Source organism: Cervus canadensis, chromosome 22 (genome assembly GCF_019320065.1).
Source record: "Cervus canadensis isolate Bull #8, Minnesota chromosome 22, ASM1932006v1, whole genome shotgun sequence".
NCBI classification, from domain to species: domain Eukaryota; kingdom Metazoa; phylum Chordata; class Mammalia; order Artiodactyla; family Cervidae; genus Cervus; species Cervus canadensis.
The window spans coordinates 48,613,441-48,640,654 of record NC_057407.1 but is presented as its reverse complement, the minus strand read 5'-3'; the positions used below and the strand labels follow the sequence as shown (position 1 = coordinate 48,640,654).

Below are 27,214 nucleotides of genomic sequence, written 5' to 3'. Positions count from 1 at the left end.
TGATTTATAGGATTATTCTTTGCTCTTAGCATTTTTCAATCTCTGGCACTGTCATATCCCAGGTGACACGTGGCCCTGTTTGCTGACTTTTGGATTTTCAACAGGTACTTATAAATTTGGGTGAACATCTTTATCCTTGGTTTTCCCCAAATAACCAACAGCTTTGGCAGTATGATCTTGGTTGTTTTTGATTTGTACTTTGTGTGGTTGGCTTTTCTTAAAATTTGGGACTACTGTTGTAAAATTTAGTTTGTGCCTTAAGAGTTCAGTCTACAGGGGAAAGCAGAAAAACAGTGTCTAGCATGGAGCTTTTGAGACTTAGAACAGGGCCTGAAATACTGAGACTATGGGGGAAATATATTTAATATGTTGAAAACTGCTTAGATCCTAACTCAGGGCCCTAAGTGGTTTTAAAAGCTACACACACAGGGCCGGGGCAGAGATGTTCACAGCCGCAGCGTTGGCTTTAGCTGGGGTGAGCACGGCCGGTGACAGGTTTGCTGGGGTTCAGAGTGTCGGTGGAGGAGGAGGACCACAGGTCTGAAAGTCCTTTGGAACTTTTCTGGAAATTGTGCTTAAGAGGAGGTGGGGGTGGGGCCTCAAGACCCTGGAGGCTTTTGTAACCTGGGCGCAGCCTGTGACCTGAGGGATCCAGGGATGTCTCGCTGGTGGTGATGAAGAAGCTGAGCAGGAGCTGGGTGAGTCTGAGGCGTGCGTGTGTGTGCTCGGTCACTCAGTTGTGTCCAACTCTTTTGTGACCCCATGGGATGTAGCCCGCTAGGCTCCTCTGTTCACGGGATTTCCCAGGCAAGAATACTGGAGGCCATTTCCTTCTCCAGGGGATCTTTCTGACCCAGGGATTGAACCTCAGTCTTCTGCATCTCCTGCATTGGCAAGTGGAGTCTTTACCACTGCTCTACCGGGGAAGGCCCTTGGTCTGGGGCAGGGAGAGCCAATACCAAAGACGGGGAGGATGTGTCCAGAGGGTGTGTGTGAACCCAGCTTGGGGACGGCTGTTCTGGGGCCTGCATGCCTCTTAGGGGAGACAAAGCTGAGGGTGAGGTGGGGAGCAGGTGACTTGCATTGGCCTGCTGTAGGGCACTTTGGGTGTTCATGCTTGGAAGCATTAATTCATTCTGGCTCAAGTCTTCGTTACGCAAACTGGGAATGGCACACAGGACTCATCTGGGGTGTGAATGTGTGGCCACCTAGAATGAATGGTGCAGAAAGGATTCTGAAGCCTCATCAGGCCCTGCAGGAAGGAATACTGTGATCAGAGGGTTGAGTGGGTGGGTGGGGAGAGAGAACCCCGGATAGGGACCTGTGTCTAATGTGAAGTTGTAGAGAGGGGTGAAATAGGCAAGTCCTCTTCCTTCATTTCTAGTCAATGAAAGAAAAATTGCCAAGGACTTGGGCAGAAGGTAGAAGGTTCTGGAAGGCTGATACTGTCTTTGGGAACCAGAGAAGGGACAGGAGCTTGTGGGCCTCAGGCAGGGAAATGTGGAGTTGTAGAGCCCCAGAAGGCCCTCCTTCTGCCCCTCCTTTCTCTGCGTAAACGTACCATCATCTCTCACCAAGAGGATTTTCTTCTCAGGGTTGGGGTGGAGGGTAAGGCTGCTCCCCTCTGGAGCTGCCTACCTGAGTGGGGAACTTTTCCCAAAGTTCCAGTCCAAAACCCCTGGGGAAGGGGGCTCCCGGGCTTGCAGGTCTGGCACCCAGAGCCCACGTGAGATCCTGGACGCCCCTGCATGCACCTTGGCCTTCCATTCCAAGGAACAACTGCAGGAGAGAAGGATTTGGGTCCATTTTCGTACTTGACAGCACTGACCCCTTCCACTCTTCGTTCAAGGCCTTGAATCACAAATTTTTCTCAGCTGCTTAACTGGCTGGTAATTTCAGAGAACCCCTGTGAAAACAGACAGACGGATCTTAGGGCTATGGTCTTTTCCTCCCTCCATTCAGAGCTATGTTTTATTTATTTTTTTTAATTCTTATTGGCATACGGTTGATACACAATGTCGTTAGTTTTCGGTGTACAGCAGTGAATCAGTTATACACATACATGTGTCCACTCTTTTTTTTAGTCTTTTCCCGTATACGTCATCAGTGTGTTGAGTAGAGTTCCCTGTGCTATGCAGAAGGTGGTTATTAGTTATCTGTTTTCTGTGTGTGTGCATGCTCAGTCAATTCAGCCGTGTCCAACTCTTTGTGGACCCTGTGGACTGTAGCCCGCCAGGCTCCTCTGTCCGTGGGATTCTCCAGGCAAGAATACTGGAGTGGGTTGCCGTGACCTCCTCCAGGGGATCCTCCCAACCCAGAGATCAAACCCAGGTCTCCTGCATCTCCTGCATTGCAGGTGGATTCTTGATCGATAAGACACTGGGGAAGCCCCATTTTATGTATAGTAGTCTGTCTATGTTAATCCCAGTCTCCCAATTTATCCCTGTCCCTCCTTATCCCCCTGGTAACCATAAGATTGTTTTCTACATCTGTAACTCTGTTTCTGTTTTGTAAATAAGTTCATTTGTACCATTTTTAAAAATTCTACATGTATGCTATACCATACAATATTTGTGCTTCTGTGTCTGACTTACTTCACTCTGTATGACCTCAGGGTTGTGTTTTTTAACAAAATATTTTCTCTTTGCTGGGTAAACAAAACAAAGGTTCTGTAAATGTTACAAGGATCACACTGAAATAATGGAGATTGCCATGGCCTGTACCACTAACCTTCCTGGATTTCGGGCCACGGTGGGTTCTAGTCCTGGCCTCCCTGCCCACCCACAGGTGCTATAGACCAGGATGCTGGGTGGGGGCAGGAGTCAGCCTGGATCTCACCCTTGGTGCTCACCCCAGTGTGACCATGGTCAGGCCCCCCAAATCTCTGAGCCTGGGGAGATGTGGCTTAGAGCGTTTCCCTTGCTCTGAAAATTTTAGCCCAACCATCTCACTTTCTGAAATCCTTTCAATTTTAGTAATTCTGAGAACATATTCAGAGAGATATTGTATTACATTCCTAGATCTGCAGTAAGAAATTGTACAACCACAAACTTGGTGACTTAACAGAAAGCTATTCTATGGTTCAGGAGCATGCTCCCCATTTTTTCCCCAGCTCCCCAGAGATCTCCACTTACTCCTTTCTTAAGTGTCTCTCTGGAAATTCTCCCAATAGATCAAATCAAATATATATATGTACACTAACCTGTCCTCAGACTCTCCAATTTGCTCTACAAATTGTTCTCCAACTGGCTTTATTCACCTTGGTTGCATGTTTTGACATCTCTTCCTTTGGATCTGCCGTATTTATTCTTAACAATGATAGTGTTCTATTCTGAGTGGTATATATACCACTTTATATAAGTGTCTCCACTTGTTGGACTCTTGGATTTGTATCCTTTTTGCTTTGACAGACAATGAGGCAATTAATATCCTCATGTCCTTGAATGAAATATGTCTGTAGAATGAATTCGGAGCAGCTGTGTGAAAAACTTGTGTATTTCTGTAGAGAGAAGCTGTACCACTTAAATCTTGTCATCAGCTGTATGTGAGAGTGATTCTCCATCCATAATCTTGCTGCTTAGGGTGTTATTAAACTACTTTCTTGGAGGAGGCAATGGCAACCCACTCCAGTACTCTTGTCTGGAAAATTCCATGAATGGAGGAGCCTGGTAGGCTGCAGTCCATGGGGTCGCTAAGAGTCAGACACCACTGAGCAACTTCACTTTCATTTTTCACTTTCATGCGTTGGAGAAGGAAATGGCAACTTACTCCAGTGTTCTTGCCTGGAGAATCCCAGGGACAGGGGAGCCTGGTGGGCTGCCGTCTCTGGGGTCGCACAGAGTCGGACATGACTGAAGCGACTTAGCAGCAGCAGCAAACTACTTTCTGGGGTTTTTGATGTACGGAAGTTTTAAACTTTTAATGAATTCATGGCTATCACTGTGTGGAAGATTACTTACAATTTTTTATTGCATTAAAGCCTTTTCAAATTTGTGTAATTTGAGAATCAAAAATACAGAAAGGTTACAATGAAAAGGTGGGATTAGGTCTCCCTTCTCCACCCTGTACCCCAATAAAGGTAATTTTATTTCTCATGCATCCTTCCAGAATTTCTTTGTGCATATATAAGCAAATGCAAATATATTCTTATCTAGCTCTCCCCTCTGTCTTTTAAAATTTTGCACAAAATAGAGTGTAATGTATACACCATCCTGCATTTGCTTTGTGTAAACATATTTTGCAGATTATCCCAGATCAGTACATACAAAGCATCTTCATTCTTTTTTTTTTTTTTCTTTCTTTTTAAAGAAAGTGCACCCACTCCAGTATTCTTGCCTGGAGAATCCCGTGGACAGAGGAGCCTGGTGGGCTGCTGTCCATGGGGTAAACAAAGAAAAAAAAAAAAAAAAAAAGAACATACTTCATTGTGGGGGTGGCTGCAATATAATTTATTAAACCAGTCCTCTGTTGATGGCCGTTCAAGCTGGTCCCAGTCTTTTATTATTATAAACAATTAGACAGTGAGTAATGTCATACATCTACCATTTCCTTTGTGTGCAATCAGTTTGCAACACTGATTCCCAGAAGTGGAACTACTGGGGCAGAGGCCCTGTGTGTGTGGCACTTGATTAGATCTGACCAAGTTTCCTCCTGAAGCAGTTGAAGGTAATCTTTTCTCTTAGGGCTTTTTTTTTTTCTCAACGCTTTTTAAAAAATGAGAAATTTGCATCTAAGCAAAGGCACAGATTTTAACGCTCCTGTTCAGTGAGCTTTGATGAATGTATATACCTGTGTGACCCCATCCCGATCACCGTAGAGAACATTCCATCTCCCAGAAAGTGCTCTTATCCCCCTTTCCAGTCAGTAACCCTCCCTCCTTCCCTGGGTAACTGCTCTTCTGCTTTCTTAGATTTGCCAGTTCTAGAGCATCAGCCAGATAGAATCCCACAGTATATAGTCTTCTGAGTCTGGCTTCTCTTGCTTAGCATGATGTTCTTGAGGTTCTTTACATTGCTTTGTGTGCCAGCAGTTTCTTTTCACTGCCCTGGTGTCTTTTTGACACTAGCATTTTTTTTTTCATTGACGTAGAAGGAATTTTGGTGTATGATGTGTATTCGTTTTCTGTAGCTGCCGTAACAAATGTCCACAAACTTAGTGGCTTAAAACCATGCAGACTGATCATCTCACAGTCTGTCAGTGAGAAGTCTGGTTCCCGTGGCAGGTTTCATGAGGCTGAAATCAATATTTTGGCTGGCTAGGAGGGTCTGCCCAGAATCCTTTTCTAAGCTCATTCGTGTTGTTGGCAGGGTCCAGTTGCTTGCAGCTGTAGGACCGAGGTTCCTGTCACCCGACTGTCACCCAGGAGCCTCTCTCTCTTTCCAAGGCCACCTACATCCCTCCCTGTTGCCTCCCCTCCATCTTCGAGGCACGAAGCGATGGGGTTAGTCTTTTTCAGGTTTCACATCTGCTTCTGCATCTCTCTTGCCTTCCGCTTCTCCAGCATCTTTCTGACTCTAGCCAGATAAGTTTTTCCGCTTTAGAGGGTTAATATAATTCTATTGGGCTCACCTAGATAAGGGCTTCTCTGGAGAAGGAAGTGACAACCCACTCCAGTGTTCTTGTCTGGAAAATCCCATGGACAGAGGAGCCTGGTGGGCTGTAGTCCATAGGGTCACAAAGAGTCTGACGTGACTGAGCGACTGAACACGCACAGGCGGCGCTAGTAGTAAGGAATCCGTCTGCTGATGTGTGAGATGTTCAGAGACGCAGGTTTGATCCCGGCATGGGGAAGAGCCCTTGGAGGAGGAAAAGACAGCCCACTGCAGTATTCTTGCCTGGGAAGTCCCAATCCATGGAGTCCCAAAAGAGTCAAACACCACTGGGACTAAACAATGACAACAAAACAACCTGGATTACATCTATTGTACAAAGGCCCCTTTGCCATGTCATGTAATGCATTCACAGGTTCTGGTGGTTGGGGTGTGAGCATCTTTGGTGTGTGTGTATGTGTGTCCATTGTTTGGCCTACCAAACAGTATGAATTAGAAATTTAACTTCCAGCACTTCCCTGGCAGTCCAGTGGCTAAGACTCCTCACTGCCATTGCAGAGGGCGCGGGTTCGATTCCTGGGTGGGGAACTAAGATCCTGCATGCCAGGCATTGCAGCCAAAAAGAAAAATTAACATCCTTTCCAGATATTGTGCCAGTTTTACCAGCGATTCATTCTTTCCCTGTCTGTTTTAAGAACTACCTTTTTCACACATGGAATTCTTTTATATTATATGTTTACTTCTGGATGATTGGTTTTGTTCCACTGGTCTGCTTGTTTTCATGTTAATATCACACTTTTAAAACTTAGTTGAGTTTTATAAATACATTTTAAAATGTTATAAAAGATTTTCTCTTTATACTTCTTTGATTAAGAATATTTTGGCTAGTCTGTCCTGTTTATTCTGAGATGAACTTGAGAATTCTTGCATTAATTTCTTTAAATATCCTGTTTTTTAATTGGAATTTTTTTGGAAAGTACATTAATTAATTTAGAGAGGATTTGATATTTTGTAATAGTGAATTTTCCCAAACAGAAACATGTTATGGGGAGAGAGGTGGATTGGGAGTTTGGGATTGACATGGACACACTGCTGTGTTTAAAATATAGGACCAAAAAAAAAAAAGGAAAATGTAGGACTTACTATATAGCACAGGGAACTCTGCTCAATATTCTGTAATAACCTAAATGGGAAAGGAATTTGAAAAGGAATAGATACATGTGTATGTATAAATGAATCACTTTGCTATATACCTGAAAGTAACATAACATTGTTAATTAACTAGGTGTGCTTACTCAGTCGTGTCCGACTCTTTGCAACCTCATGGACTATAGCCCACCAGGCTCCTTTGTCCATGGGGATTCTCCAGGCAAGAACAGTGGAGTGGGTTGCCAAGCCCTATGCTTCAATATAAAATAAAACTAAAAAAAGAAACATGTTGTGTATTAAAGTTCAAAATTCAAGACTGTCTTTTGAGGAAAGTTTGGCTTGTTTTATCCACGACAGTCTTGCAATTTTACAAGTGCCAGTGGCTATTTATAGAGAGATTTAAAAAAAATTCCCCCTGCCCAACCAGGGATTGAACCCTGGCCCTAGCAATAAAAATATCAAATTCTAACCATTGAACTGTCAGAGAATCCCCAAATGAAAGCTTCCATGAGAATTATATGTAGACTTGCATATTTGCTTAATTAAAATTTTTCTTATTACTCTGGTGTTTCTTTGAAAGTCTATGTCTCTTCTCTCAGGTTGGACAGATAGAAGGTTTTCGTTTTTAACGGAAGCATAGTTGATTTACAATGTGTTAATTTCTGCTATTCAGCAAAGTGACTCAGTTATATATATATGTATGTATATTCTTTTTCATATTCTTTTCCATTATGGTTTATCACAGGATATTGAATACAATTCCCTGTGCTATACAGTAGGACCTTGTTGTTTAGGGTTTTATGTCCTGTGTTGATTTTTAGCCCATAAACATCAAATTGCAAAGCAACATGAACATAACTGACCTTCCTAGGAGTCCTATTTCTGCTTTTCTCCTCACAGTGAAACGTTCCATCAAGAATTTAACAAAAAGCATACTTTGAAGTCCTGGTTAGTTGCAGGACAAGAGTGAGTCAATCTGAGATGAGTCCAGTCTTAATATGAGGGTCAGGGGAAATAGAACTTTCCATTGGCTGTATCAGCAATGCTAAACAGCAGGGGTCAATTGTGGACTGAAACTACCCTGTTCCCCTCAGACAGCAACCAAGCTGCTTCATAAAATCACGTCAGAACATTTTCTTCATGCTTGTTTTGCAAGGTCAGGAGCAGTTTTGTACACTTGTGTCTTGCTTTTGTGTGTCTTTGCTCTGTTTGTTAAGGGAATGAGTAGGGTGGAAACTTAAGGTTCTGTATTTATGGGAAGTTACGGAGCCACGAGATCATTTTATAGTTGTACTCCTGTGGGCACTGAACGGAGGATATCTGGCAACCTGTGAGCCCATGTTCTATGTCAAGATATTGTGCGGAAGGAGCTACATGAGGATTGAGCTCTTGATGGCAGGTACTGCTCGTCTCTGTATCGTAGATGTTGGGTGGGATAGAAAGACAGCACGGTGCTCAGAGGTGGGAGTGAGACAGGGCAGGGAGTGTGGAAATTGCACCCTTCCCCCCAAGAAAAAAAGAAGGAACAGCAAAGAAAGCAAATCGTCGTCCTCAGAATGAGCTCTGACTTTGGATTCTTATCCCGCGCTGTCTGTGCCCACCTTCCTGTGGGAGCAGGAAGGAGTCGGTTTTAAGAACTGCTGTCTCTGGCCTCGGTTTTTTGCAGTGGTCTCTACCTTCAGCTTTCCAGGGTTGATCTTGGATTGTTCACTACTTTGAGAGTGTTTTGAAAGGATTTCAATTAAAAAAAAAAAAAAAAAAAAAAAAGCAAACAAAAAAAACCCACTACCAAGAAACAAAAAAAGTAAACAAATTTGTTGTTAAGTTGTTATGTTGTACCCAGAAAAGGGACAGAGGAAAAGCCTCTCTCTCTTCCCCTTTTAGCTGCCCGGGGCCCACCCTGTTTGCAGTCTGCCTCCTGTAAGTCAGTTATAGATCTCTTCATGTGTATACACACAATGCAACTCTAATGGAGAAGAATTTTTTTAAAAAAATAATATAGATATATACAAGTATAACCGAATCACTCTGCAATATACCCGAAACTAACACAGTGCTGTAACAATCAACTGTCCTTCAATAAAAAGCAAAACAGAATAAAGACACACTCACACACAACATGACAGCCACCCACGTCTGCTTTGTTTTCAGCTTGCTAGTTTCAGAACCTCCCCAATGCAATTTGCATTTCTCTTACGTCTGCTTCCTCTGTTGTTGCCAAGCGGCCCTGGCCACCTCCCCACAACTGGACCTTGAATCCTTCTAGAGATAGATGTACTGAAACAGCGAAAGCAGACTCTGCCCCTGTGAAACCGTCTTTACCTTCTAATCTTTGAGCTTTAGCCCTGCTGACAAAACTGAAAGTGCAGAAGCCTTTCCTGGCAGTCCTGTGGTTGACTTTGCCTTCCAATGTAGGGAGTGCTGGCTTGATCCCTGGTCAGGGAGCTAGGGGCTACGAGTGGTAAAGAATCTGCCTGCCCATGCAGGAGAAGTAAGAGACGCAGAATGGTCCACATCAAAACAAACAAAAAAAACTGAAAGTGCTGACTGCTGGACCCATGCCTACCAGGGGCACACACGGTGGGGTCTGACCGCCGCTGACTGTTTAGCCTCCGCCTGGTTTCTTCAGAGTGGAGTCTCGCCCCCAAAGTCAGTCCGCCTAGGTTTGGATTCCAGCAGCACCACTGTCCCTAGGACTACGGCAAGGCCTTTACCGCTCCTGCCTCAGTTTCCCTATTTGTCGAATGGGGACACAATCAAGCCTACCTCCTGGGGCTTCTGGTAAGAATGAAATGACATGATGATGTAAAACACGTACTAGGTGCTCATTACATATTCGTTCTCAGGAGCACTGTCATTACGGTACATTATTACCACTGTGTTTAACAGTTTCACCCTATAAATAGACTGATCACTTGTTAAAGAAAAAAAGACTTGACAGTAGAGCTCTAAGCATTCTAAGGCAACGATATAAAGCATTCTTCCCTGTGATGAAGATGTAGCTGTCAATAAATCCTGTTGAGAAGCAAAAAACTTGCTTTGTGGTTGGCAATCCCTCTTTCCCTTGTCACGTGACCGTACCAAGAAAAAGCCAAGATGTAAGAGGATGTAAACATTGGATGTCTACTCATAACATTTAAAGCTCACTTAATTTCTAGAGAAAAATCAGATGTGAATCGTTTTTATTGTAAGTACAGTGGAAACGTTTTGTGTTTGAATTCTTTAATTAAGCCCTTAAGGAGTCTCATTTTAATAACATTTATGGTCTGACCATGAAGGTGGCACATTTTCTGGCAATTGGAAATTCAGAAAAGCTCAAGGAGGAAAATTAAAACCCTAATTCCAGTGGTGAGGCTGTTAACATTCTGGCATGTCTTCAGTACATTAGATGTGTTTAAAATTTAATTTGGTATTATATGCCTTTTTATGTAGCCTGTATCTTTCATTTACTAACATAGCCTATCATTAAATGTTCTTTTACAACATGACTTTGAAAATAACTGTGTGGTGTTCTTCCATATGGGTGTTTTATAACTGATTCAAATCTGTTACACATTATGGAATATTTAGGGTTATTTCTGGTTTTTCACTGTGGTGAACATCTATGAGGCTAAGTATATCAGTGAGCTAGTATATTTCTCCTGTAAGCCAGATATGACAGCTCCCACCATTTAGGGTCATTCTTTTAAATATTTCCTAGTGACCCTTTACTATTTTAATTCTTCATTCTTTTGCCTGCTAGTGATGGTGGTCCTGGATATCCACTGTCCATGTATTTAGCAATTACTTGTATTCCTTTGTGAATTTTCTGTCTGTGGCTTTACACGTTTTGATCAGGTTGATCCTTTCTTGCAGTGAAAAGGTATTTATAAAAGAGGGGTAACAGAAATTCCCTCGTGGTCCAGTGGCTAGAACCCTGTGATTTCACGGCTGTGGGCCTGGGTTCGATCTGTAGTTGAGGAACTAAGATCCCACAAGCTCCGTGGTGCAGCCTAAAGGAAAAAAAAAAGGGGAGGGTTAGTTGTTACAGACAACAACAACAACAGTTGTTACAGACATTTCCTGTTTCTAGTTGTCCAAAAATGGCCACTTTGAAATTATTTATTTGACACCTGGCTGGCAATATTTGAAGGAGAAACACTTGTTTTTATTCTCTAATCAATTATATAAACTTTTTCTCACGGTCTCCTCTGTCATCTCTGTATAAATGTGAGTCATAGAATTTAGAGATTATTTAATGCAAAGTCTAGGTGGAATTTTTAATTTTGACTTGTTTAGCAATAACATGCCTCGTTCTGGTATAGCTCTGCGTGGTGAACACAGGAATGCAGTTCAAAAGTCCAGTTAACTCATGGGCTTAAAATAAGCCACTGGTACTTCCCCCCCCCCTCCGTGTTGGTCCAGTGGCTAAGGCTTTGGGCTCCCAATGCAGCGGGCCCGGTTTTGATCCCTGGTTGGAGATACTAGATCCCCACATGACACAACTGAGACCTGGCATAGACAAATAAATAAATGTTTTAAAAATAAAATAAGCCACCACTTCTACCTGCTTGGGTTGGCTTCCCTGGCCCCCAAACCCCTTGCCAAGGTTTGATGATACAAACAATAGGGATTATTCTCTGTACAATGATTGTGCTGATCAAGAAGGCTCTTGATAGATTGTACTGCCCCACAGGTGCAGGGCCTATGCAGCCACCGGAAGTGTCCTCATTTTTAAGACTTTCCCCACTGCCTTACCTTTCCTGCTGCCATCTTGAGAGGAGAAAATTCTAAGGGACATCTCTTCTGATGCCCACTTTTTTTTTTTGGCCACAGCATGTGGCATGCAGGATCTTAGTTCCCTGAACCGGGATCAGACCCATGCCTCCTGCAGTGGAAGCAGTCTTAACCAGCAGACCACCAAGGAAGTCCCTGACGCCCACTTTTCCCTGCCTCCTTGGCTGCTTCTCGAGGCTCTGCGAGGCCTCTCCTATCCACACTGCCTTGGTGCAGCAAACACTTCCTGAGGCCCCAGCAGGTGGGCAGGGCTCCAGGCCACACCAGAGAGAATCGGTAACAAGCAGCCTCTCTGGGTCTGGCATTCTAATTCATTACACAGCAAATATTTAAGTACCCACTCTGTGCGAGGGCTACCAAATGAATGAAACAGGAGTCATGAAAGAGGTAAGGGCTTCCCAGGGGGTGCAGTCAGGTAAGTGGGCAATAGCAATCTCAGGGACAAATACTTCGAGGCTTTTAGGACCTTTGGAAGGAGGAGAGTGGAAGGACTCTCAACTCCTTGGATGAGTAGGCAATGCAGTACAGGGTCAAGGGCAGAAACTTGGAACTGGGGTCAGAACTGGGGACGCACATTAGCCCGTCCTTAAGCAAGTGACTTGAACTTCTTGAGCCTGAGTTTCCTCCTCTGAACAGTGAAAAGGGTGCCTCCTTCTGAGCTGCTGCGATGGGTAAATGAGAGAGTAATGCTTGTGGCGGTTGTGGGAAGAGCTGCCACTTATCTAGCACACACCACCTGCCAGCTTCATGTCCTCTTTTTTTAAAAAAAATGTTTCTTCTTTATTTTGGCTGCCTTGGGTCTTCGTTGCTGCACTGGGTCTTCATTGCTGCGCATGCGGGGTGGGGGGCGCTACTCTAGATGCGGTGGGCGGGTTCCCCATTGCAGGGGCTTCTTTTGTTGCATAGCACGTCGGCTCTAGGCACTTGGGCTTCAGTAGTTGTGGTGCATGGGCTTAATTTCCCCACAGCTTGTGGAATCTTCCTGGAGCAGGGATCGGACCCATGTCCCCTGCGTTGGCAGGCGGATTCTTAACCACTGGCCCACCAGGGAGGTCCTTCAGGCCGTCTTATGCATGGAAGCTGCCTCCTTCCTTACAGCCTACCTGGTCATTAACACAGAATAAATGGAATCGTTCTGGCCGCTGCTCCTGAGGTCAGAAAAGAACTGAGGAAGAAACCGTCTCCGATCAGACACTCAGTCTGGTCCCTGGGTGGGGAGGGGTGTGGGCAGGGTATGAAGGGGTGTGGGCAGGGTGTGCCTTCAGCTGGTGGGAGGGGCCAGGATGAACAACCTGCCCCTTCAGACTCTGGCGCGATGCAGATGTGGAGAGGAAGGAAGCCGGTGCCACCAGCCTTCCCTCCTCTCCTCACAGGATGGACCCCATAGCTTACGCTGAGCTGCTGAAAGAATCTGGCAACCAGGGTTTTAAGAGTGGGAACTTCTCTTTGGCCATCAGAAAGTACGATGAAGCCATCCAGATTCTCCTGCGGTTATACCAGTGGGGGTAAGTGTTCAGATTTTCTCCCTGCCTCTTTTTCTTGTGTGTGCAGTCTCTCTCTTGCTTTTGTTTTTTTCTCACCTTTTATCAACACCAGCTAGTTTCAGTTTCCTTTCTCCTCCCAGTTTCTATTTATCGTCTCTGCTGTCTCAGCGCAGCTAGAGGAATTCAGGAAACAGAAAGTGAAACACAGGGAGCTGTTGCTAAACCCTGCAAAACTTCGCCTTTTGTCTGCTTCCAGCAGAGTTCCTGGGATGACCGACTGTGTCTCCAAGCCTCTGCACTTGGAATTCATCTTGTTTATCTGTGCTGTCAACTCCCTGGCCTGGCCACAGGGCAAGCCACCAGGAAGCAGGGCTCACCTCTTCCCCTGCCCCTTCAGCTTCTAGCAGACCTGTTCCCAAGCATTTCAGGATCATAGCCCGCTTACAAATTATGGAAGACCCCAGAGAGCTTTTGTTGGTGTAGTTATCAGTAAAGCCTGTATTAGAACTCAAAACTGAGAAACATTTAAAATATGCATTTATTCGTTATTTTATTTTTTTTTTCATTATTTTAAAATATCAGTAATAAACCCGTGACATGCTGACCCAAGCAGTGTTTTTATGAGGAATTACTTTTCAGAACCAAAAATTTAGTGAGAAGAGTTTCACATTTTACGTATTTGCAAGTCTCTTTAATGTCTGTCTCAGTGGAAGACATCTGGCTTCTCACGTCTGTTTCTGCATTGAGTCTGTTGGGACATCACACTGCAGGTAGCCTCTGGAAAGTTCCCCATCCACGTGTGAGAGAAGAATTGTGAAAAAGACACCTACTGTCTCAGTATTATTGTATTAGTTTCCTGATGCTGCTGTAAGAAATGACCACCAACTTCGTGGTTTAAAACAATACACATTTATGATCTTGTGTTTCTGGAGGTCAGGGGTCCAAAATGAGTCTTGTGAGGCTAAAAAGCGAGGTGTTGGCGGGGCTGGTTCCTTGGGGAAAGTGAAAGTCAAGTCGCTTAGTTGTGTCCGACTCTTTGCGACCCCATGGACTGTAGCCTACCAGGCTTCTCCATCCATGGGATTTTCCAGCAAGAATACTCGAGTGGGTTGCCATTTCCTCCTCCAGGAGACCTTCCCGAACCAGGGATTGAACCCCAGTCTCCCGCATTGTAGGCAGATGCTTCACTGTCTGAGGCACCAGGGAAGCCCGGTTCCTTGGGGAGGAGCCTCCATTTCCTTGTCTCTTTCACCCTTCAGTGGCTGCCTGTATCCTTGACTTGTGGTCCCTTCCTGCATCCTCCTCAAAGCACATCATCCCAGTCTCTGCTTCTGTCATCACATCTCCTTCTCCTCTGCCTGTGGCCGACCCTCTCAGTCTCCCACATACAAGGACACTTGTGATTATATCCTATTTCAGATCCTAATCTCAAGATCCTTAAATTAATCCCATCTCCCAAGTTCCTTTTGCCATAAAAGAAAACATTATTTGGAAACCATTATTCAGCTAACTGCAATTGTGAAGATATTTTGACCTTGGGGACCACCTGAAGTGGTCTTGGGGACCCCCGGAGGTTACCACATCATTCTTTGGGGACAGCTGTAATAGAGGAAGCAGAGGTTGGCATCTGTAGGGTGTATGCAGTGTAAACTTGTACCTAGAAGTGGCAGTGAGTGGAGTTCCTGACACATGGCTCCCACCTCCTCCCTCCTATCTCCTTGGTGTCTACGCTGGATTGGAATTGCCTGTAACTGACCTGGGCTTGTATTCTGCCCCCTCTTGGTTCAGATCAGAGCTGGGCCTAGAGTGCCTCATTCGCCGGGGGAAACGTTGACTTCCCCTTCTGTCTTGAAAAGAAAAAGGTAGTGTCAGATTGTGGTGGTAGACTGATCACATGGTGAGTGCTCACATCTCAGCGCCACCACTTAGCAGATGCATGACAGCTAAAGGGACGCCTGCCTGCACCCTCATGTGTTGCCTTTCATGGGACCTTCCTGGTACAGTTCCCGGTGCCCGTCACCTGCCTTCCTGCTGCTGCCAGCTGACACAGGGCTTGTGGTCCACGAGCAGGTGTTCTGGGGAGAAGGGGACAGAAGGGATCGGGTAGGGATGGTGTCTCCGCTGGAGTCAGCTGCAGCCTGGTCCCCCGGGGAACTCTGGACCCAGAGTTATACTGCAGAACTGTCTTTCTTTAAGACAAGGAGGCTGACCTTTCTGATACCTGTGTCAGTCAATCACCAGCTGGTAGGCTGTCTGGCCCCCAGGAATTGTCCAAGGGAGTGGGGTGGTTAGTCAGCTCAGGCTGCAATAACAAACTGCCGCTGACTGGGTGGAGTAAACAACAGGAATTTGTTCCTCGCAGTTCTGGAGACTGGGAAGTCCAAGGTCCGGGTGGCGGCCACTTCATTTCCTGGTAAGTGCCCCGTTCCCAGTTTGCAGATGGCCACATTCTCACCGTGTCCTCCCATGATGGAGAGAATAGGAACACTCTGATGTCTCTGCTTATAAGGGCACTAATCCTATCATGAGGGCCCCCGATCTCCTGACTTCATTTAAACCTAATCACCTTCCCGAAGGCCCCCCGCTCCAAATACCATCACTCTAGGGGTTGGGGATTCAACATATGAGTTTGGCGGGAACACAGTCCATAACGGGGGTATAACTTCCTGGGGAGAAGGCAGCTCCCATTAGGCTGAGGATAAATGGGGCTCGAGGAGATGCTAGCTGCAGCCCACACTCATTCCTGCTAGGATTGGCTGCACTGGCCAGGGTGTCCGGGCTGGACACTTGGTGTCTACTACACTGTGGTCACAGCTTCCTTGTCAGTTACCCTCTGACAGACTCACCACCTCTCCTGAGCTTCTGGGCCCTCATACTTCACGGAGAGAAACTAGCTACAGAAAGCCCTGCCGGTGGGGACATAGTAGAGATTTTTACTTTGCTTTTTTTTTTGGTGGGTATGTGTTACCTAATTTTTCTATTTGTATTATTTTTACAATGAAAGTAGTTCAAAAAAACAAGAAGCATAAGTCTTGCTTTTCCACTTCGTGCGTCTTGAATTAAACAGTTCACTTGGGCTTCTGCTGACTTTTTATGGTATATTTTGTGTTTTGCTTCTTCCAACTTGGCTTCAGCAATAACCTTGCAGAAGTATGACCCCTCAACCCAGGCGGGTACTTTGACCACCTGATGTGAAAAGCTGACTCATTGGAAAAGACCCTGAGGTTGGAAAAGATTGAGGGCAAGAGGAGATGGGGGCAGCAGGCATGAGATGGATAGATAGCATCACGGACTCAATGGACATGAATCTGAGTGAACTCTGAGAGATAGTGAAGGACAGGGGAGTCTGGCATGCTGCAGTTCATGAGGTCACAAAGAGTCAGACCTGACTTAGCGACTGAACAACAAAGAAACAGGCAGGAGGGGCCCTGACCTGCTGTGCTTTTGAGGCCCGATTTTGCCCTACTCCAACTGTACCCTCCCCATGGAGGAAGTCTGCAGCAGGGGCTTTACCCACTCAGAGCCTTGCTTCCTTCCACCAGGACCCCAGAATTCCTGTCCACGGCCCCTGCTCCTAGCATCTGCACGGGCCTCTTACCCGCAGCCCAGTTTTCAGAGTGCTTACCAAGGTTAGGGGTGAGGACTGAGCTTGGACATCACGTCTCCTGCAATGCAGGATGAAGGCTGAGAAGGAAAAAAGAAGAGGGAATGGTGAGGGACACCGGCCTGGCTCACCTGGCCCTGAAACAATGCCTGTAGTTCTAAATTTGAAGCTTGCCTTTCTGATTTAATTAATTTAAATTTACATGGCTGTATGTGGTCCGTGGCTGCAGTATCGGATAGGGAAGATTGGTCACGTGGTGTGGGCGCCTCCTTTTGCACGCTGGCCCTGGGTCCCCTCCCATTTGGGTGTCCCTGCCTATGTACTAGGACAATGCTCATCCTGCATCTTTCACAGAGTCCGTGGGGACAGTGTGGTCACGTGTTGTGAGGAGCTCTGCCTCCATTCAGCATGCACGTGTATGTGCATTGGCTCCCACGCTGTCTGGACTTTGTGAAGGCTCAGTGAGAACTCCCAACCTCTCCGCCCTGAGGACCAGTTGTCCTTTTTACAGCATCTTCACCAGTGGACTCTAAGGGATAAAAGTCCTGTGGAGATCAAGAGGAGGTGGACTCGAGGTGTTGAGAACAGTTGTCATGAAAAGGTGGGAGGAGAGGATTTGGGAGTGAGGAAGGGCGACTGGGACATCGCAAATGACCTAGCCTTTGTAGGCTGTGAGGGTCAGATGTCATAGGTATAATTGGGACATTTCCTGCTGAAACCCCATCACCATGGCAAAGATAGTCAGCATCAGAACTGTGGCCAAGGACTGGGTTCTGTATTTGCAGCACAATACAGCTATTTACCGACTGCCGCTTGGTCCTTTCCCACAGGGTCCCCCCCAGGGACTTGGCTGTGCTGCTATGCAACAAATCCAACGCGTTTTACAGCCTTGAGAAATGGAACGAGGCCTACGTGGCTGCCAAGGAGTGTCTCCAGTGGGACCCGACCTACGTAAAGGTAGGCTGACTCTGGACGCTGCGGCTGCTGCCTCCTCCCCTTCCTTGTTGTGTGTTTTGCCTTTATTCTTCCATCTCTCACGTTTATTTTTGTTGCTGTTGACTGCGAGGCATGTGGGACCTTGGTTCCCTGACAAGGGATCAAACCCGCACTCCTTGCATTGAGAGCTAGGAGTCCTAAGGTGGATTGCCAGGGAAGTCCCTGCGTTTTTAGGAGTGCTTCTCATTCAGCTCTCTTTGTGCTGTAGACAGATGTGCACAGAATCTGGAGGAGAGTGGGAAGGATGGTGGCCAAGTGTTGAAAGGGGTTTGCAGGGGAGAGTGGAGCCAGGCCTATTGGTGGGTTCAGTCCAGTGGAGGTCTCGATGGAGCTCATTTTGTTCTGACGTATTTACACCAAAATTCATAGTCTCTGCATGTTCTTTGCTGTTTGCAAGTTTCAGTTTGTCTCCTTCGTGGCCGTAAGAATTCCCTGCAAGAGGGGTTTTATGGTGATCCTTACTTCTTGGAGTTTCTGCTTCTAATCAAAGAAGAGAGGCTCCAGGAAGGCTTCTTTCTGCGTCTGTTGAATCTCAGATGCCTTCATCTCAAAAGAATCCTTGTGCCAAAGTGTCACATTTTGGGGTGATGTATTCTGATCCCCTTCACCTCCCTCCAAAATAAAAGGTGAAACTTAGACCTGAGAAAGGCAAAGAAATGGGAAATTCTGTACCAGCTTACTTGACTGCTCGCTTCCTTTTTCTGATTGTCATCTAGGGTTTTAGACTTTTTAAAGTGCAAACAAATCAGTAAATAATCAGAGGTTTGGTGAAGTTGAATTTCACCATATTTAAGTTGAATTTCAGGTGCTTGGTTTTGGGGTTTTTTTAAGTGCTTATTTATTTGACTGCCTTGGGTCTTCCTTGTGGCACTTGGGATCATCCTTGTATCATACAGGACCTTTTGTTGCAGCACACGGACTTCCTAGTTGTAGTACGTGGGCTTAGTTGCCTTGCAGCATGTGGGATCTTAGTTCCCTGACCAGGGATTGAACCTGCTTCCCCTGCATTGCAAGGCAGGTTCTTAACCAGTGGACCAGCAGGGACGTCACAGGCACTTGCTTTTTTTTTTTATGAACCCAGTTGGTGAACACCTTGTATTATTTTAGACAGAAAATTGTTTTGGTAGCCCCTGATACTGATTCATTTCAGTGGTCCAAGTGGGGAAGGCAATATGGATCATTTTGTCCCTTCTCAAGAGCTTGACAGTTTGCATACAGGCAAAACTAGACCATTTTCCTCTATTAATCATTGTAATTTTCCTCTCCCTTCAGAAACCAAAAGAAATTTTTGGCCTCTGGTGTATATTGCTTGTAACATGGAGCTGAGTGAACCTCAGTGCTTGCCATTTCTATTGGAAATCATGTTTACTTCAATTGAAAGGAGCAGGGAACAGCTCCTGTGTTGACATGACAATCTCATTCTTTTCCAGAACACTGTAGTTGTAGGACTACATGGTTTCTTTTCTCCCTTCTTGCTCAGGCTGTGTTTTAAGGCACAAATACTTAAACCACACATGTCATTGGAAGCAGGCCCGCTCCCTTCTCTCAGGTTCTTGCATTGTCTGCTCAGCCGGTTAGTCATGTCCGACTGTGGCACCGTGGCCTGTAGCCCACCAGGCTCCTCTGTCCGTGGGATTTCTCAGGCAAGAATGCTGGAGTGGGTTGCCATTTCCTCCTCCAGAGGATCTTCCTGACCCAGGGATCGAACCTGCGTCTCTTCTGCATCTCCTGCATTGGCAGGCGATTCTTTATCACTGAGTCACCTGGGAACAGAGGACACAAGCTGGCTCCTATGTTAGATGCTGTATGTGTCAGGGACTTAAAAGGATTCTTTTCTTGCCAGTTACCACTTGATAGGAGCATTGTGGCATGGAATCCAATGTGGAAAGCCTATATCCATAGCTTGTTAGAAATCTGTGTTTACTTGGAAATCAGTGTTTACCTGTAGCCTGTTGCCTCTGATCCTCAATCTTGCCTTGCCTTCAGCAGCAGTTTGGAAGATATGAGCATGTTAACAGTTCTGGTTTTTCTTGTTGCAGGGGTACTATCGAGCTGGTTATTCCTTGCTGATGTTGCGCCAGCCTTATGAAGCCGCTCGCATGTTTTTTGAGGGTCTGCCGCTGGTGAGGAGCAGCCAGGACAAGACCCAGATTGCTGATTTCTTGGTGGCAGTCTTCACCACGATGGGCAGTAAGTCGGGACTGGGGGAGGCCTGCCCTCTTTCTTTCTTTTAAAGGCCTTGTGATTGTCTTTGAATGGCTCCTGGGGACTCAGGTTTCTGGGGAGATAATTACAGGGTGTTTATCTTTGTGGCTTCTTTATGCAGCTTGAATGAAACTTTACAGTGGAAAACACATGGGAAGCTTTGATGGCCCAGGCCTTTGTGAAAACAACTTCATCTTTTTGCAGAAATCACTTAAAGCTGTCCCACTTTTCCAGTTTTGTTGCAGACTCCTCAAGCTTTCTGTGTTGCTAGACATAGTGCTATCCCTACTGACACTACATGTTTTACGTGATTTTTTCATGTATTTCTCCAATATGTCAAGAAGTGTTCCTGTTTGCCATGAAAACAATCTGAAGGGGCTGAGGGAGGGTCCTATGGAAGCTGACAGTCTGCTAGGAACACACCCGGGTGGAGGTGGGCATGTGGGGGGAGGTGGTGATTTGCATCGATCATTAGGTTATTAGTCTGAACACCTGGCCTGTGATATGGCTTTGTCTGTGTCCTTGAGTTGGCAAAAACAGCCAAGTTTGAAACATAATATGAAAAATTCCCTCCAGGGACAAATGAGTTCTTTCCCTGGGTACCACAGCACGGTCTAAAGTTCTACCAACAGCCAGGCTGTTGTTTTCCAATACTGTTTTTGATCAAATTTAAGATTGTACTAATTTAAGATGTGCCACTATTTTTAAATTTTATTATTATGATTTTATCTTTTGGCCACACCACACAGCAGGTAGTATCTTAGTTCCCCAAGCAGGGATTGAACTGTGCCCCTTGCAGTGGAGGGGGGTGCGGTGGTGGGGGGATCGTAACCCCTGGATTGCCAGGGACAATCTGCTGTTGAGACAGCATCAAGAGCAAGACATGTCCCGATGCTAGAGATGGTAGAATGTGAGCAATGGCTTATGTTAGAATTGCTGGAAAATGGTCCCGTCTTTCAGAAACAGGTAAATTACTGCTGATGATACATTTGACTGACACAGATTCAACTGTTCCCGTTTCGATTGTGGGAAAGCAACTTCTGTGATCTGTGGAGGGGATCCTACAGACTTTTGGGAAGCTTGGCACAGAGAGGGGGCGAGAGCAGTGTCGGGTGGTAGGTGGGAAGTAGTTAGAGGAGGGCTTAGCCGTGTCCGTCAGCAGAGACGTCAGTTTCCAGACAGGTGCTAATGGATCACAGCTCTCCCATCTGCCTTTGGCTGACAGTGACTAAAGCCTGCTTCCCTTTCCCCTGAGCCTGTTGGCTTGTTCCATTCCCTACATGTCCTCATTGTTCTTTATGTCTTTTTCAAACTTAATTTAAGTATTTGTTTATTGTGGTTGCGCTGGGTCTTCGATGCTGCATACGGGCTTTTTCTTGTTTCGCCGAGTGGGGGCTGCTTTTTGTTGCGGGACCCAGGCTTCTCACTGTAGTGGCTTCTCTTGTTGCAGAGCACAGGTTCTAGGTTTGGGCGTCAGTAGTTGCAGCACAGGGGCACAGTAGTTATGGCATTCGGGCTTAGTTGCTCTGCAGCATGTGGAATCGAACCCATTTCCCCTGCATTGGCAGCCGGATTCCCATCCACTGTACCACCAGAGAAGTCCTCCTTTTGTGTCTTTTAAAAGCCACTGTTGTGGGGCTTCTGTGGCTGTCCACTAGCTAAAACTCTGCACTTCCAACACAGGGGGTGCAGGCTGGATCCCTGGTTGGGGAACTAAGATCCTACATGCTGCGTGGCACGGCCAAAAAATTAAAAAGTGTACAATCCAATGGTTAAGAAAAACTAACAGCCCTGCTCTGTCAGAAGCCACACCAGAGTTTGGGAAATCCAGACAACTGACTCTTTGGTGTGGCTGCCCCTCTAAGAAATCTGGATCCTGAGGGGGAAGTTAACAGGACTTCTTAAAATGAAAAGTGAAAATGAAGTCGCTCAGTCGTGTCCACCTCTCTGCGACCCCAATGACTGTAGCCCACCAGGCTCCTCCATCCATGGAGTTTTCTAGGCAAGAGTACTGGAGTGGGTTGCCATTTCCTTCTCCATAGGACAGCGCAATCCTAACTTTTCTACCTGTTTGGAGGATAACTGTTTGCCTATGGCCCAATTTCTAAATTTTGAAAAATATATTTATGAAAATTGTGCATCCTGTTTGTACACTGTATGTTTGTTTTGCTATTTGGCTACTCATTTGTGGAGATTGATAACCTTAGAAGTAGGACCCTGTTATACTGGCCCCTGACCTGTCCCACTTGGATATTCTCATCCACAAGTTTGCAGGGTCATGAGAGGCAAAATGTTGATGGGCCTCTAGGTTGAAAGAGTGCAAACTGACTAAAAGAACTGCTCAATCTGGGTTCTGTCTTGGTTTTGTCATGAACTAGCTGCATGATAAGCCACAAAGCTTGACCTCATTTGTCACAGCTTCTCACTGTTGGATGAAAATAATATTTGTCACATTTTTCTTAAAGGAAGTGAGTTTAATAACTTCCCTTAAGTGCCCACTTCCTCCTTCATAAATGGAGCTAATAGGCACTGCCTTATTGGTTTGTTTGAGGGATTAATACAATGTATATCACTGGGCTCAGCGGATAGAGAAGCTATTATATAATAGCTCACAATCAACTGCCTTAAGGGACTGACTTTCACCTGAACTTAAAATGATCGCCACTTCAATTATATAGGACTTTATGCTTTGAAAAGGCCCTTCTTTGTTATTTTAATTTTTAAAATTTTTATGCCCTTTTTGGAGGTTACTCTCCATTAATAGTCATTACAAAATGACTGTATTCCCCATGTTGTACAAAACATCCTTGAGTCTATGCCTCCCACTCCCATAATCCTCTACAGCCCCTCTTTTTTCTTTTTTTTTTTTGGCTGCTTGGGATGGAACCCATGCCTCCTGCATTGAAGGCTCAAAATCTTAACCACTGAACTACCAGGGAAGTTGCTCTCTTTTCTTTTTGATATTTTAAATTTATCCTTTGTCTATGTATGCTCTTAATTGGGGGACCTTTTCCTAGATGTTCTAGATTTTCCCCAAGTTAAAATTTCTAACCTCTGGAACTTTCTTTCAGGTGACTCCGTTGTTTTGCAGAGTTTTTTGCCCTGCTTTGATCGTATTTTCACTACTGGATTCTCCAATGAAGTGTGGCAATCTGTAATAGAAAAGTTGGCAAAGAAAGGATTATGGCATGTAAGTAAAAGGAGATAGCGCTCTTGTGAGGAAAGGCAGATTGAATTTTCTTAATTTGATTAAATTTCTTTCTCTCTGCTGGCACTGGGATTATAATTCAGTACTTGTTTATCTTGATGCCAAGGTAACTTTTTTACTGTCATGCCATTAAAGATGAAAAGTCATTGAGATAATATTAGTTCGCCAGATTCCGTTTTTTAAGCTAGGAAAACGGTTTGTGGCAACCTCACTCTGTGCTCTATGTTGCCATTGCCATCAAAGAAATGTAAAGTCCGGATGCTAATGGTGACGGGGAATGAGGAAAATAAGCAATTGTCTGTTCGTCTTTATAATGGTCTTTATACGGCAGCATGTGCCGGCTGGGGCCTGATGACCTGCTTGTGCTTCTCAGAGGATTTCTGTATGACGTCAAAAGACTGTTACCCTCGGGTAGCAGCAAGACTATAGGACCTGCACCCACAGCCAGGAATCCATAGGATGAAGGAGCCCAGTGGCTTCCATGCCACACAGGTGCCTCCCTGAATCCGAGTCCTCTGCTATCTGTCCTAAGCTAATTCTTTCCTCTCTGAGCCTCACTTCCTCATTTGCAAGTTGCAGGATATAAGCCTATTCCCTCCTGGTTGTGGGGGAGGATTAGAAATAAGGGACCAATAGCACCTGATAATAGTATCATTATATTATTTTATCATTATTATCATGGTAAGCCCTTGGTGATAACAGTGTTCGCTGAAGTTACAGCGTGCCGGGCGCTGAGCCTGAGGGGTTTTGTCACCTGGCACCTGTGTGTTCAGTGTCCAGTGAGTAATGGCTGTCATTGACGGTGGCCTGTAATCGCTCCTGAGGATGGGCTGGCCCAGAGAGGGAGTTTGGTTAGAAATGGCCTGCAGGCTTTTTAAAGCCATGCAGCCCAGAAAAATCACAAAAGCAAGAGCAACCTGTAAGAACTCCAGACCCAGGAAGGCCAGGTGACCTTAGGATGCAGGATTCTTCAGTTTTTTAGAAGGTCATGGATGCTGCTGGGAATCTAATGAGATCAATGGGACTCTCTTTTCGTGCGTGCTTATGCATGCACACAGACACACGCGCACACACACATACACAATTATGTGTGTAGCTTCAGGGAGTTCATAGGAAGTCCCTAAAGTCCAGCCACAGGCTCCCGGAAGCTCACCCCCATATTACAGTCTTGAGAATGAGGCAGTGACGGGGAGGAAAGCAGGCTAGACTCTTGGGAAATCAGGAATCAGAAATCCTGGTAACAAGAGATGTAGGATCTTCTTTTTTTTGATAAGGTGGGTAAACTAAGAGCTCTTTCTAGCTTTATTTTTATAAGTTCTGAAATTCTGTAATTTAGGGTAGATCTGTGAGTGGGAAGCTATCAGCATCATTAGCAGGAAAGTAGTTCTGTCTACAGCCCCGGGAAAAGAACCTTTTATGTCCCCTCTTCCCAATGTGGGATCAACGTGGATAGACCCCTGGAGCCTGGGTGGGAAGGGAGGGAGTGGGAGCCCAGCAGCTGCTGGCAGGCTACTGCCCAGCCAGCCAAGAAGGCCCAGGAATCCAGCCAAGTGGTGGCCCCATATCCTACCAGCAGTGAGGCCCAGGCCACTTCCAAACACTGTAGGCAGAGACATCTTATAAAAAACCAAGCCAGCCATCAGGATTGTCAGAGCTCTGAACCTATCATCTGGGTGAGTCTGGGCTGTGGGGCCTGCTTATGGTGAGTAGTTAGGAGTGGACATCATCCACTGGTGGTCCAGGGGCTAAGACTTGAGCTCCCGATGCAGGGAGCTAGGGTTGGATCCCTGGTCAGGGAACTGCACCCCACATGCCACAACTAAGGGTTTGCGTGCCACAGCTAAAGATCCCGCATGCTGCAACAAAGGTGGAAAATCCCACACACCACAGCTGAGACCTGGTGCAGCCAAATAAATAAATTAAAAAAAAAAAAATGTGGGCGTCAAACGGAAAGCAGTTGGAAGCAAGATGTAGCCACAGGCTGAGTTCCTGTGGTCCCATGCCCACTTGCAAGAGCATACGTGGGGGAAGTGGATCCTGAGTCTGAATCGACAGTCAGGGTCATGCCGAGCCTAGAATTCCTGGACCAGCCAGTGTACCTGGATGTGCTAACTGTCTGAAAAGGAAAACTTGCTTTACTTCTCTCAGATTTAGTTTAGGGTGAGTGATTTAACAACAAGGTTTTCGAGGGAAAAAAAAAACCCTGATTTGTGGCATTTGCCACTTCCTGTAGTGTAAATGCTGTCGATTTCCATGGCCAGTCTCAAGCTGCTAAGTCAACCGTAGGGCTCGGATTTGGGAAGAGACGTGCATTGTCAGCTCCCACTCTGATAGGAGCCGCTCCAACATAGCCCTCAGTAGGGTCTCATGGACCCCAAATAGCACTAAGGTGCTGAAGAATAAATTGGGATGGGTTATTTCAAAAGGATTTGTTTCTTCTGCTTGCTAAGCTTTAAGAACGTTGCAGGAGATTACTTCTTCACCTCCCTGCCCCTGATCTCTCCCAGTGCTGCCTGCCATCAGCTGCTCCCATCTTCAGCAGGCTTTGAGGAAAGGCAGAGAAAACTCATGTCTCAGCACAAATAGGAATTTCACCAGACAGAGACACATGGATTATCATGGCTAAGGCCAAAGAGTTTGGCAGGTGGCTTAAAAAAAGAACCAGGGCTAGAAGCTGTCCTGTTCTGTCTTGTTTCTGAGACTTAAAGCTTAAGATCACTTTTGTTTTAATAACCCATGTGGAGAACATAATTGTTCCAGCTTTTTCTGTTTCTCCCCTTTCATCAGTCATTTCTGCTCCTGTCAATGAAGAAAGACCGGCTTCCAAGAAATCTCCACATCCCAGATTTATCACTGAAAAGTCTCTTTGAGGTAAGGTAGCTTCTTGACATGCATGGTTTCCAGTCAGACCTCTTCCCGATTATGGTGACTGGGACCCTCCCCTTCAGCGGCCTCACTGCAGATGTGTTGTTTATGGTGATTGTAGGCTGTGGCCACAGCGAATTGGGGCTTTACTGATTCTAAACTCTTTGGGTGGAGGCTGGGATGAGGGGGAATTGGATGAAGGCAATCAAAAGGCACCAACTTCCAGTTATGTGATAAATAAGTATTAGGGATGACACACAAGTACAACTTGATAAATATAACATATAATTCACACTGCTCTGTGTTATGTATGAAAGTTGTTAAGAGAGTAAATCCTAAGAGTTATCATCACAAAAATTTTTTTCTTTTTTTTTAATTCAATTTTGTATCTCTATGAGATGAAGGATATTCACTAAACTTGTAATAATCATTTCACAATGTACCTAAGTCAAATTTTTATGCTGTACACCTTAAATGTGCACAGCCTTGTATGTCTATTCTTTCTCAATAAAACTTGAAGGAGAAAACCCCAAACTTCATGGGGAAGGAGTCTGAAGTTTCGCATTGATGTGGCAGCTGCCATAATTCTTCCTGCGTGTGTTTTTCCTCCTAGAAATATGTCTTCATTGCACCTTATGAGAAAGTGAAGCAGGTGCCCAGGTTAGTGCAGTGGCTCGTCTGCATGGGTGCGAATGTCGAGAGCATAGGACCGTACCCTCTGCACACCCTCATGCGCCTCTGCATCCAAGCCGGTGAGTTCTTTCCCGGTGGTACGCCCTCCACGCTGCCCTCCAGCTCAGACCTCGGGGACTGCGCTTAACTCAAGTGAAAGCAGAACGTGGCCGCGTAAATGTGGAATGTTCAGATGATCTGAATGGTCAATGATTTGATTATTCAAGTATATGAAGGCAGCAAGGAAATAGCACCACTTTTTCTTTCTCCTGGGACCTCATAGCTTCAGGAGGCCCACCCTGAAAGGATTCCGTGTTCTCAGACAGATGCTGGCAGCAGACTGGAGCCCTGGGATTCAAAAATGGGCCTTGGGACAGACAGCCTTTGCTGGATAGAGCTCTCAGGGGAGCTGTGGAATTTCTTCCTGCTGGCCAAGTCAGCCGTGGTCTTTTTCCGAGTTCATTTTTCCCTCTCAACTAGAGGACCAACTAATGTGTATGTGGGGGGAATCCCAAGATAAACACTGGCTATTGCTGATATAGTTGGCTTGTGTTTTTTTTTTTAAGTAATCCTGTTTTCATATATATATATATATATATATACACTTTTTTTGCATTTTTAGTCTTTACCACCTGGCTATAGGATTTCAATTTTAAAATACTTTTTATCATTAAAACACACACACACACAATATCCACATTAATAT

General features: G+C 45.5%; 1 protein-coding gene across 7 annotated transcripts in view; it reads left to right on the top strand.

Annotated features, from left to right (window-relative positions):
• The window catches only part of TRANK1 (tetratricopeptide repeat and ankyrin repeat containing 1), a 94,248-nt gene that overhangs the window by 8,257 nt on the left and 58,777 nt on the right, over positions 1–27,214 (top strand). For 4 of the 7 annotated variants that reach the window (XM_043442232.1, XM_043442231.1, XM_043442236.1 and 1 more), the window contains exons 2-8: positions 12,848–12,979; positions 15,321–15,371; positions 17,393–17,519; positions 19,598–19,748; positions 22,835–22,953; positions 25,759–25,842; positions 26,450–26,588. In XM_043442232.1, the coding sequence (XP_043298167.1) occupies positions 12,849–12,979; positions 15,321–15,371; positions 17,393–17,519; positions 19,598–19,748; positions 22,835–22,953; positions 25,759–25,842; positions 26,450–26,588 (802 nt within the window). In that variant the 5' untranslated portion in view covers position 12,848. Of the gene's footprint in view, positions 1–101; positions 699–12,494; positions 12,628–12,847; positions 12,980–15,320; positions 15,372–17,392; positions 17,520–19,597; positions 19,749–22,834; positions 22,954–25,758; positions 25,843–26,449; positions 26,589–27,214 lie in introns of those variants that run through there. The other 3 variants (XM_043442234.1, XM_043442230.1, XM_043442237.1) reach the window with 3 other exon arrangements.